This window comes from Megalobrama amblycephala, linkage group LG15 (genome assembly GCF_018812025.1).
Source record: "Megalobrama amblycephala isolate DHTTF-2021 linkage group LG15, ASM1881202v1, whole genome shotgun sequence".
In the NCBI taxonomy this organism is placed as follows: Eukaryota; Metazoa; Chordata; class Actinopteri; order Cypriniformes; family Xenocyprididae; genus Megalobrama; species Megalobrama amblycephala.
In genome coordinates this window covers 3,025,935-3,038,559 of record NC_063058.1, presented here as the reverse complement: position 1 = coordinate 3,038,559, position 12,625 = coordinate 3,025,935, and the positions used below count along the sequence as shown (strand labels likewise).

The 12,625-nt window shown below is 37.5% G+C and overlaps 1 protein-coding gene across 3 annotated transcripts in view; it reads right to left on the bottom strand.

The window, feature by feature from the left end:
- wwox (WW domain containing oxidoreductase) overlaps positions 1–12,625 on the bottom strand; it is a 286,614-nt gene that overhangs the window by 199,248 nt on the left and 74,741 nt on the right. For all 3 annotated transcript variants that reach the window (XM_048159579.1, XM_048159581.1, XM_048159578.1), the window contains exon 7: positions 2,882–3,067. In XM_048159579.1, the coding sequence (XP_048015536.1) occupies positions 2,882–3,067 (186 nt within the window). The remainder of the gene's footprint in view (positions 1–2,881; positions 3,068–12,625) is intronic.

Sequence of the window (12,625 nt, the reverse complement as noted above, 5' to 3'; positions counted from 1 at the left end):
AAGGTCCAGAAAGGTATTAAATACATCGTTAAATTAGTCAAACCTCAATGTTACGAAGTGAACAGAAATAAAACAAAACAAAAATAACTTTATTCAACAATATCTTCTCTTCCCAGTCAGTAAACACAGTGCAGCACTTCCATGTTCTACGTCAGAACGCTGGCTCAGTATTGGCCGATGCTGTTTACATGAGCAGCACGCTGACACAGGAGCCAGCCAATAATGAGTCGGCATTCTGACGTAGAACACAGAAGGCTGCACGGTCTAACAGCGTGATCTCGAATGTGGTAATTATGTTGCTTTCTCTTGGGAATCAGAAACCTCTTGGTCAAAATATCTTTATTTGTGTTCCGAAGATGAACGAAGGTCTTAGAGGTTTGGAACAACATGAGGGTGAGTAATTAATGACAGAAATGTCATTTTTGGGTGAACTAACACTTTAATATGATTTTTTTTTTTTTCTAACTTATCGAACTTAAAGATTTAGTTCACCCAAAAATTAAAATAATGTCATTTATTACTTACCCTTATGTTGTTCTACACCTGTAAGAACCTTCGTTCATCTTCGGAACACAAATTAAGATATTTTTGATGAAATCCATTGGCTCAGTGAGGCCAATGGATTAATGGATTAATTTAAACTTTCAAACACCCAGAAAGGTACAAAAACATATTTAAAAAAGTTCATGTGACTACAGTGGTTCAACCTTAATATTATGAAGCGACGAGAATACGTTTTGTGCGCCAAATAAAACAAAATAGCGACTTTTCAACAATATCTAGTGATGAGTGGTTTCAAAACACTGCTTTGAATCTTTTGTTTCGAATTAGTGATTCGGATCGCGTGTCAAACTGCTGAAATCACGTGACTTTGGCGCTCTGAACCAATGAATCGAAACAAAAGATTTTTTCATAATAATAATAATAATAATCAAAACTCCAAAAAATCCCAGATTTACATCTGTCTGTAATACTAATGCTGTCCTATAGAAGGCGCAACAGGATAAGAAATCTTTGAAGTCCACTTTTTTTACGCTCCTTGTCCATTGGGTAAAATGACAAATGCCTACGCCGAGAGCCTATGGTCTTTATTGGTTGCCTGTAAACAGTGTCGTCTTTGCCCCTCCCTCAGACACTGTAGTTGTATGTGAGACTGGAAGAGTTTGGTTCGTGTTGTTCATGTGGAGAAGACACTGTTTTCTGCTGTCAAAACAAATCCACTTTAATGAGATTGATACGGTAAAACCGACGCATCGTTACTGTTCGTATCGCTGTGTATCAAGAGCTGAGGAAGAGCTGAAATTCAGATATGTAATGAGCGTTTGGTTTCCAACAAGCGCTACAAGCAGTAGACCAATCACAACAGACTGGGCCATCTGACCAATCAGAGCAGAGCAGGCTCTCGGAAAGAAGGAGTTTAGATGACTGAATCCTTGATCGAACAGTTTCATACACTGTGAGAAAAGTGCTGATGCTGCAATGTGTATTGTAAGAAAATTAGTGTTTTTGGACCTTGGATGCATGTAAACCTATTGTAGGAGACTCCAAAACACAATTAGGAACCTTTAAAATAGCACGTTAAGGCACTTTAGAACTCATTTTATGTTCCATGGAAGAAAGAAAATCAGGTTTGGAACGACATGAGCATGAGTATGACAGAATGTTTTCTATTAGTATTTTTGGCTGAACTATCCCTATCAGTTTAGCGGTTATATATCCATCCCCACTATCCTTTTGCACATGTTGACTTTGTCATCATCTCACGGCCAGGATAATCCATACGGTCTTCCCAGTAGAGGCATTCTGGGGTGGAAATAGTCTATTTTCAGAGCAGAGGTATGAAAAGGTCAGGTCAGGCTGGTATTTAATGACTGCAGTATCCTGCTTTAAAGAGACTGAAGTATAAAGGCGTGAGTCTGGTGTGAGTTTTCAGAGGTGAGTTTCCCGTCCACGCTATCAGTGTCCTCTTGTTTGGAGTCGGGAGGCAAATGCCAGCACCTATCTGTCCTGTCACTTAAGCCCCAGTGCTACAGCGCAGATAAACGTCCCCGTTGACTCCATTTTATTTTTTCCACCCTCAATTTCCCCCAACCCCTCGTTCTTTCTTTGCCTCTTCGAGTTGCTTTCCGTCGCTCATACGACGGTGTCAAGGTTTAACGGCTCTTGCGGCTTTGGGAAATATAATCTCTTCCTAGGTCAGAGGTCAGATGGTGAGCTCAAAAGGCCACATATTAAAGGCAGTGGAACTGATAGAGATGAGGAGGTAAGGATCAAAATTATCAGGTGTAGTAGAGAAAGAGAAATAAACTGTTAAAGTTAAATGGAGGAGCTTCTGCGATTACAAGTAAATGATTTTACTGTTGGGGAGAGTGAATTGAGATTGTGTAACATTCTGTTCACTCAATGACACATGGGGCTTGTTAATCTAATGGAGCCACACTCTCAGAGTAGAAAATGTTCTTCAAAGCACTTTTTATTTAATAGTCATGTTACTGGAATCACAGGCTCTCTTTTTTGCATACTATCTGTACTGCACATTTAGTACATGCATTGATTCCCACTGCAATGTTCCTGATGCTCATGTCAGCTCGGGTGTTTGGACGAGGAATCTGAGAACAGAAGTGGCCTGATTTTCAACCAAGAGGTCAGGGTTTAGCAGGTTAGCATGGCCTAGTTGGCATGTGCTGATGGATATTTTACACAGCCTTTCTCTATTGCTGGTCAATAGAGAAAGGATCCAACACAAAAAGTATAAATCAATCTGGAGAAATGAGCGACAGGGACCGTTGGTGAAGCAACAAATGAAAGTACATGGATGATTTTACATAAATGCTTCAGAGATGAAATTAAGCAATGATGGGAAATATTTAAAAAGTCTCACCTGTGAGACTCCGAGGAAACAACTACCACCCGAGCAGGAGTGGAGTGCCGCAGGACGTCCTGCAGGAGCTGGACCAAGTGGAAATGACCAAGATGGCAGATCTGAAAGGTGGACTCCAGTCCGTCCTCCGTTAAACTCCAGGGCTGCGTGGAGACGGCTGCATTACACACCAGGATGTGCAATGGCCTTCAGAGAGAGAGAATAAAGTGAAACATAATGAGTGAAAAGAACACATTCTTGACAACAATAATTTTGTTAGTAAAAGCTAAACCACGACAAAACTATAAAACCAAAACAAACAAAACAAAACGCCAAACTAAAACAAACCAAAAGAAAACCATAAACCACATCAAAACAAAACAATAAAACCAAAACCATAAACAACACTAAATCAAAACAATTAAAAACAAAAACTAAACAAACCTATAAACACCAAAACAAAAACTATAAAAACTAAAAATAAAACAAAACCATAAACACTAAAACAAACCAAAAACCAAAATTAAAACAAAAATCAAACCAAAACAAAAAAATAAAAATCAAACCATAAACAACACTAAAACAAAACAATAAAAAACAAAAACCCTAAAACTAAACAAAATTATAAACACCAAAACAAAAACAAAACACTAAATCAAACTAAAACAAAAAAAATAAAACCAAAACAACCAAAACAAAACAAAAAACAAACTAAAACAAAATCATAACACCAAAACAAACCAAATATTAAAACAAAACAAAACCCAAACAAAACTAAACAAATTAAAAAAAAAAAAAAAAAAAACACCACCAAAAACAAAACCACAAAATTTAAAAAAATTAAAAATTCTTCTCAAAAAAAAAAAAAAAAATTATTCTCAATGGAATTAGGGATTCAGGGAAATTTCAAGCACTCAAACACATTCGTTCAAGTCTATTCCAAGGTCAGTCTGGGCAGATGGACGTCCATCCATCAGCGTGAGAAAGGACAGATTTCTGGAAAGTCCAGGCAAGATCTTTTCCTTTGACAGAGTCGCTCCAGTGGTCCCGAAACCACGGCCATACAGCAGAATAATCTGAATCCACCCCACCAATTTTTAATTTCTTCCATTAGAATTAATTACGAAGCCCACAGGCAATTTGTGTACTTCATATTTAATACTGCCTGCACTATTAATTAAAAACTGGTTGCTGGAAAATTAATGGAGGAATTGTTATGCCCCTGCTTTAATGAGTCTTCTCTATGACATTAAAAAAAGTACACTTCACATTTCCCTTCAGGTTCAATGTGGAAAGCAGCGTGCATCAGTGGAAACGCACGGGATCATGGGAGATGTGCAGAGGCCACGGTTACACATGCGCTTCATTAGAAACACGCAGTGAAACAAACACTGAACAGCACATGTTCTAGTTGCAACTGACCTTTAGAAGACCAAAGAACAAGCACAATAAGGTTTTTTTTTTTTTTTTTTTTTTTTTTTTTATACAGTTCTTGTGCCTGACTATGGTAGATCTAGCTTTACATTTGAAATACAACATGACATGGAAATGAGTCATTGCTCCTACATGATTACATTGAATAAAAAACAATATAAGCAGTTGCATAATATAATTAGGGCCGTCAACGTTAACTCATTAATGTATGCGGTTAATTCAAAATCCTTAATGCGTTAAAATAATTTAACGCAAATGACCACACAAACCGTGTATGAGCGCTCTCGATGCACTGATCGCACATTGTATTTATGCACAGACACATTTCAGTACATTGTTTCCAGACACATTCAGGATTTTTTTTTTTTAAATCTGTCAGGTGTATGTTGCTGTGTTTCTGAATTCTGAATGGATCTGCGTACTGTGGTAGGCATAAAGCAGTCAGGTCAAGGCGGTTGGTTTAGAGGGTTTTTTTGGCATCTCCATGTGGTTTGGCTCAGTATCATAACTTGACATGTCTAAAATGTAAGCTCTAAAAAGCTCCAAACAAGTTATTTGCTGTTGCACTATACACATACTGTACACTCAAATCTGAAAAGTGTTGTTCTGTAATGTTTCATGGGTGCTTTGGTGTGCATAAATCTATGAATTATATGGACTCCTTAAATCATTTGGTTATTTGGTGTCCTTTTGGAGTCTCCAAGTGTCCTGATTGGAAAGACACCTTGCTTTGCCTTAAAAAAAAGCTTGCAGAAAATAGAGTTTTGTGAGAATCACCCTTCAATCTGTGGTGTATGCTTAATTCCATAAGTATAGACCTTATGTAGCTCTGCCCCTTTTCAGCGCTGCGCTCGTTGTCTTTTGACTTCCGGTCTGTATTTTCACAGCAATCTTATGTATTTATGAATGAACTGCTCGTTTAAAATCTTCCCGGCCTACTGGCATTTGTTAAGACATCTGCTTTAAACATAACAATGCTCATGATAACTTTCATTAACTCTACAACATGTTAAATCCACTTCACCAGCTAATTACTCTTCAACAGCGATGCCATAGAAATGTACAGAGCTACCGCAAAACCGGAATCAAAGACAGTATTCTAAAGATGGTGGCGTGCTTGTTTCTCTGCCGCATTAGCGATTCAAAATTTTTAATCTGTTGACAGCCCTAAATATAATAAAATAAAATAAATAAAATAAAATAAAATAAAATAATAAAATAATAAAATAAAATAATATAATATAATATAATATAATATACATTTTATAATATTTTATTTATTTTTTATATATTTAAATATTTTTCATAGTTTTAATCTTTTTATGAGTTTTTATATAATATAATATAATACATTTTAATGTAATAATATTTAATATTTCATATATACAGTGGATATAAAAAGTCTACAAATCCCTGTAAAACAGCTGGTTTTTGTGATGTAAAAAAAAACTTTTGCACCTTTCATGTAAAAATGACAACCTATGCAATGCCATTGAAAACCAAAGTGACACATTTTAGAGAAAACAATAAAAATAAAAAACTTGGAATAACTAACTGCATAATTGTGCACCCCCCGAACTAATAGTTAACTCTTTGATTTCATTACAGCACTCAGTTTGTTTGGAGAGGAGTCTATCAGCATGGCACGTCTTGATCCTTATTTGCAAAAACGTTCAATTGTGAGGACATCACCTGTGCACAAACCCCTTTAGGTCCTCCACAGGTTTACTATAGGATTCAGGTCTGGGCTCTGGCTGGGCCATCCAAAAACATTCATCTTTCTTTGCTGAAGCCATTCTTTCTGTTGATTTAGATGTGCGTTTACGTTTATTGTCATGCTGAAAGGTGAAAGTTCTCTTCATTTTCAGATTTTTATCAAATGCCAGAAGATTCTGTGCCAAAAACTGACTGGTACTTGGATTCCCTCCACCTTCACTGAAGCCCTGGTTCCAGCTGAAGAAAAGCAGCCCAATGTGTGATGCTGCATCTCCATGCTTCACTGTGGGTATGCTGTTCTTTTGCTGTATGCTGTTGTTTTTGCTTTTACAACTCTGGCCAAGAAGTTCAATCCTGTTTGAACACACTTGTCCACACTTGAAACTGGATATATGTTTTTGCAAAGTTTAGCTGGGCTTGGATGTTTTTTTGTTTTTTTTTTGTTTTATCAGAAAAGGCTTGCATATTGTAGCCCAGACAGAATATGGGAATTAGGGGTCACATGTAGGGAGCAACCAATATTTTCCATTTTATATATATATATATATATATATATATATATATATATATATATATATATATATATATATATATATATATATATATATATATATATATATATAGGGCTGTCAATTGATTACAAATTTTAATCTAATTAATTACATACTCTGTGATTAATTAATCTAAATTAATCGCATACATAATTTTGCTGTGAAAGTATTAAATATTGAATCAATGCAGGGTTTTTCCTGGTTCAAAAATGGTCTTCGGTGGTGACAGACATGGTCATCCACACAAACAGTAAAAAGTGCCCTACCCACGTGATCTGTGAGCCCGATGCTGACAATAAAGTACCCGTCACTCTCACTGTAATTCTTTCTTGCCCTCTTTGCAAAAAAAAAGAAAAAAAAAAAAAAAGTGATTTTATAGCTTTGTAAGAGAAGATGCTTTTTTGCTAAACCTGAAAAGTATTAAAAAGTAGCATTTAGAAGTTACATTAACTAATAGTATAATTTTCTACCATATACAATTGAATGCACCTAGCTAACAACAACTTGCTTTGTTCTGGTTTCACCTCACTGCAGTCTAAATTAACTGATTTTATAGGTAGGCCTAATTTACTACACATTGTCATTTAAATAACCTGAAAATATTGTGGATTATTAAGGCTAATTTTACTAACCACTCTTGCTAAATGGGGTAAGCACACTTATGTTCTCATTTCAGAGTTGTTCGAGTAAATGATTCATTATAGACCATGTGGACAGATCAGTTGTTGTCATGATTCATTAAAATGAATCTGTTCAAATGAGTCATTAGGTCGCGAATTGACGCGTTGCGTGCGAATCGCAACTGTTATTAGGACATCGCAAAATATTTGTCAACACAGAAAACACTTGACCACTGGATAGGATTTTCTTTTTGTTTACTGAAAGTGTGGTTTATGTCAGCTGCACGTGCAGGGCGCCAGTCAGAGAAGATGAGGTGACGTTCTTTTGAGCACTATTCACACCCAGCGGTTATTCAGGAAAAACATTCTCCGAATGCGCCTCGTGAAAACATGGATTCGGTCTTACGAACTTTTAGCATTGTGTCAGTTGATTTAGATTATTATGTGTGAGGTAGAGAGAGTGCAAAGACGGTGCTTACTTTGAAGACAGAGACGAGGGAGGAGCTCTCTGCTCGTTCTGTCCGTCAGCGTAGCAGTCGTCTCCCTCCTTCATTTTACAGTCGAATGGTGGCTAGAACGGCTCCAGGTTCAAAGGTCAATACAGAATGGATTAATCTGCGTTATTTTTTTTTAACACGTTATTTTTTCTCCGATTAATTAATTAATCGAAATTAACGCGTTATTTCGACAGCCCTAATATTTATATATATATATATATATATATATATATATATATATATATATATATATATATATATATATATATATATATATATATATAATCTCAGTCATATTCATTACCAGATGAATTGCATGCATTTCCTGTTTAAGACATCTAAATTAAAATGTTATGAAATGGTAAGTACTTCAATGGAGCTCAATTCAATTATGTTAAACTGCAAATGGACCGAATGTCTAAAATGCAAAGAATTCGCTCTATGCCTGATCAGTCATCTCTCACAATAAAACACACACAAGCGCTCAGCACACATCAGGTTTGCCCAAAGGGCACCAAGATGCTCCAGGACTCAAGAGAGCCGTTCACCACCCGCTGGAAAACACGACCCGCTGGAAACATCTGTGGAGGAAACAGATCTACTCTCCACCTCTGACTGACAATCTCACAGTCATGGGCACAGAGCCTGGCACACACACACACACACACACACACACACACACACACACACATACACACACACTCTTACACACACACAGAGAGAGATCTCTCTAGGACTTAATGAAGCGTGGACTCAAAAAGAGGGAGTGATTGTACCTGCGAGAGAACACCATTAAACTTTATGACTTTCACGCTTGTGTTTGAAAGCGTGTAATGGAAGAGGAACATGTCTGTGATCGCTCGTGAGCAGCAGATAACGGATCCCATGGGCGCTGCGCGAGACACCGATATCACACGGATACCAGGAACACCCAACGGGACTGACACCCGACACTTCAAGGGACGCTCATTCCTTAACATCAAACTCATAATTTGTTTGAATAAATCAAATGATTGTGCTATCCAAACTATAGTTAGTTACTTTTTATTATTTGCATTTACTATATAATGATTTTATCCATTTTTTTTTCCATTTTATCATTCACCAGGCAAAATATAGCTGTGACTGCACAATTTTCAGTATCATTTATGTCCATCAAAGGATTAGTTCACTTTCAAATGAAAATGATCCAAGCTTTACTCACCCTCAAGCCATCCTATGTGTACATGACTTTATTCTTTCTGATGAACACAATCAGAGTTACATTAATAAATATCCTGACGCATCTGAGCTTTATAATGGCAGTGAACAGGATCAACAAGTATGAGCTGAAGAAAGTGTCTCCATCCATCATAAACATACTCCACACGGCTCCGGGGGGTTAAGAAAGTCCTTCTGAAGTGAAGCGATAACAAGTTATGAATTATTTAACAAGTTATGAAGTAAAATATCTAGCTTCCGCCAAACCGCCTTCTGTATTCAACTTACGAAGAAAGTGTAAACTGGCGTCAGGTCAGTTAAAGGCGCAGTGTGTAAATTTTAACGACATCTAGCAGTGAGATTGCGAATTGCAACCAACGACTCAGCACCACACTCACCCCTCCCATTCGACGCACAGAGAAGCTACGGTGGCTGACACAAAGACAAATATGCCGTTGACTGAGACAGAAGAGAGTAGCCAGTCAAGCAATGAGGTTTCTTCTTACTTCTAACAAAGAACGGTCTCTGCTTCTAATAAACCAGACGACTACTACTACTACTACATGTGTATTAAGCATAGTGACGATGAAAGCTGCCTCTAAAAACACCAATGAACATAGAGTTGAAACATGCTCTGTAGAGCAGTTTGTCCGTTTAGGGTTACTGTAGAAACATGCCAGAGCATAAGCTTTTCGAACTGCCAGAGTTTTACACTTTCTTCATATGTTGAATACAGAACACAGTCTGGCGGAAGCTAGATATTTTACTTCATAACTTGTTAAATATGGATTTCTTTTAAAAACCCTCCCAGAGCTGTCTGGAGTATGTTTATGATGTATGGATGTGGATGGAAGCACTTTCTTCAACTCATTCACATTGGTATCAATCACTGCCATTATAAAGCTTGGATGCGTCAGGATATTTATTAATATTTGCATATGCCACATTTAAAAAAAAAAAATTAACAAATGTTAGTAAATAAATAAATAAATAAATAATATATTTATAATGTCAAGGGCTATGTTGGTCAGACCTTCTGTTGGGCTTAAAGGGTTAGTTCACCCAAAAATTAAAATTCTGTCATTAATTACTCACCCTCATGTCATTCCACACCTGTAAGACCTTCATTCATCTTCAGAACACAAATTAAGATATTTTTTGATGAAATTACAAACCTATGCCAGCAATGACTCTCCCTTTTTCAATGCCCATAAAACTACTAAAAACATATTTAAAACAGTCCATGTGACTACAGTGGTTCAACCTTAAATGTTATGAAGCGACAAGAATACTTTTTGTGCACCAAAAATAACAAAATAATGACTTTATTCAACAATATCTAGTGATGGGCGATTTCAAACCACTGCTTCATGAAGCTTTGAAGCTTTACGAATCATCTTTTTCGAATCAGTGGTTTAGAGCACCAAAATCCCATGATTTCAGTAAACGAGACTTCATTACGTCGTAAGCTCCGAACCACTGATTCAAAACAAATGATTCGTAAAGCTTCGAAGCTTCATGAAGCAGTGTTTTGAAATCGTCCATCACTAGATATTGTTGAATAAAGTCGTTATTTTGTTTTTTTTTGGTGCACAAAAAGTATTCTCATCGCTTTGTAATATTAAGGTTGAACCACTGTAGTCACATGAACTGATTTAAATATGTCTTTAGTAGCTTTCTGGGTAAACAAACAAACTGTTTGCCTGACGTAGACCTCTTTGGTCGATACGTTGTCTTTTTAATAAATTTTGAGAGCAGCAGTGGCAGTGTGCCGTCTTTTGTTTATTTACCCAATAGTGACTCTGTTGAGCTGGGATGTGCGCACATTTCTGTTTTCTTTAGTAGCTTTATGGGCATTGAAAAAGGGAGTGTTATTGCTGGCAATGCAGGCCTCACTGAGCCATCGAATTTCATCAAAAATATCTTAATTTGTGTTCTGAAGACGAACGAAGGTATTATGGGTGTAGAACGACATGAGGGTGAGTAATTAATGACATTATTTTAATTTTTGGGTGAACTAACCCTTTAATGCATATGCCATGGTGTTTTACATGCACAAAAGGTCACAACACGTCATCAGCATCATGTGTTTCCAACACCAGAATGCACATTTGAACTAACGCAAAACACAAGATAATCTGCGTCTAGCACATTAAAATTTCTATGTTCATTTTGGGAGTAGCTATATCAGGTGGTGTGTGTGTTAGCCATCCTCTGGCCATGGAGAATTTTCTCACTCAAACCACTGACTGCTGCTGCTGATTGCTTTTAGAGGGAGCTGTCAATAACCGCTGGTCTAGGATCATTTTTTTCTCTGTAATAGTAGAATATTGGTGAAACAGATTTGGCAAATGATACAGTGTGTAACCATTTATTATTATTATTATTTTACATTTTCTCCAATGTGTTTGCTCTCTGGGTAGCGCCAAAGGTTTCTATTTACAACGTGTTTTGCAGCATTGAGCAATGTAGCCAATCACAGAGATATCTGTTGATTTCATTGAACGCAATGGCCAATCAGAGGTGTTTAAGATAGAATCCACTCACTGCTCAAAAAGTTTTTTTTTTTTCTTCTTCTTCTTTCATTGCAGAGTTCTGCACAATCGTTAATCATATCATCCAAGGCTCCAAGTTTCCTGGCTGCCCTGGCTGGCTGACGAACCTAGCTAAATGGAGAAGTTATGATGAAGTGTTGGGTTGGCTGAGACCACAAGCAGTTCTGTCGGCTCAAGGTTGAGTTGAAGGTGGTGGTCCTTCATCCAGTCAGAAATCAGGCTGAGATGTGAGCAGCTACCATCAGATCATGTGGTTGGAATGAGAGGTAGAGTTGTGTGTCATCAGTATAGCAGTGATAGAAAAATCATGTTCCTGAATGCCAGATCCTAGAGATGACATGCAGTTGGAGAAGAGAAGTGGTCCAAGCACTGAGCCCTGAGGAACCCCAGTAGCAAGATGTTGCAACTTAGATACCTCACCCCTCCTAGTCAACCTGAAGGACCTACCTGAGAGATAAGACTTGAACCACTGGAGTCCGGTTCCTGAGATGCCCTTCGACATGAGGATTGACTGGAGAATCAGGTGGTTAACTGTGTCAAAAGCAGCAGACAGATCCAGCAAGATGAGTACTAATGATTCAAAAGCTACTCTTGCCAGAGCTTCATTAACTGAGAGCAGGGCAGTCTCGGTTGAGTGGCCGCTTTTGAAGCCAGACTGGTTGTTGTTCAGGAGGTTGTTCTGTGTGAGAAAGGTAGAGACTTGGTTGAACACGACTGGCTCAAGTGTCTTAGCAATGAATGGAAGACGGGATACCGGTCTCTAGTTTTCTAAAAGTGCTGGATTTAGAGTGGGTTTTTCTGTTTTTGCCCACAGAACTGCAGCTTGATCGACGGACGGATGGACGGACCAGTAAACCAAGCCTTAATTATCAATAAACCACATAAGAGCAACCCATGAAAAAACTACCAACCATGTAGCAACACTCTAGCACTACGATAGCAAGTTTTATGCAGACCACAAGCACCACTCACATTTTCTTCAGAGAAAAACAAACAAAAAAACACTACAAATAGTGGCCCCTGATGATGCAATGGAGGTATTTTAAGATATCGTGCATCACAAGTCATTGTAGGAAGGAACATTTCTTCTTAAACAAAATCTCTCTCCTAAAATGTAATTTCTCTGGCCGATTTGGAAATGGGCCTCGGTGGGAAGCAGTGTTGTTGTTTGCATGATAATCCTACTGTTGTG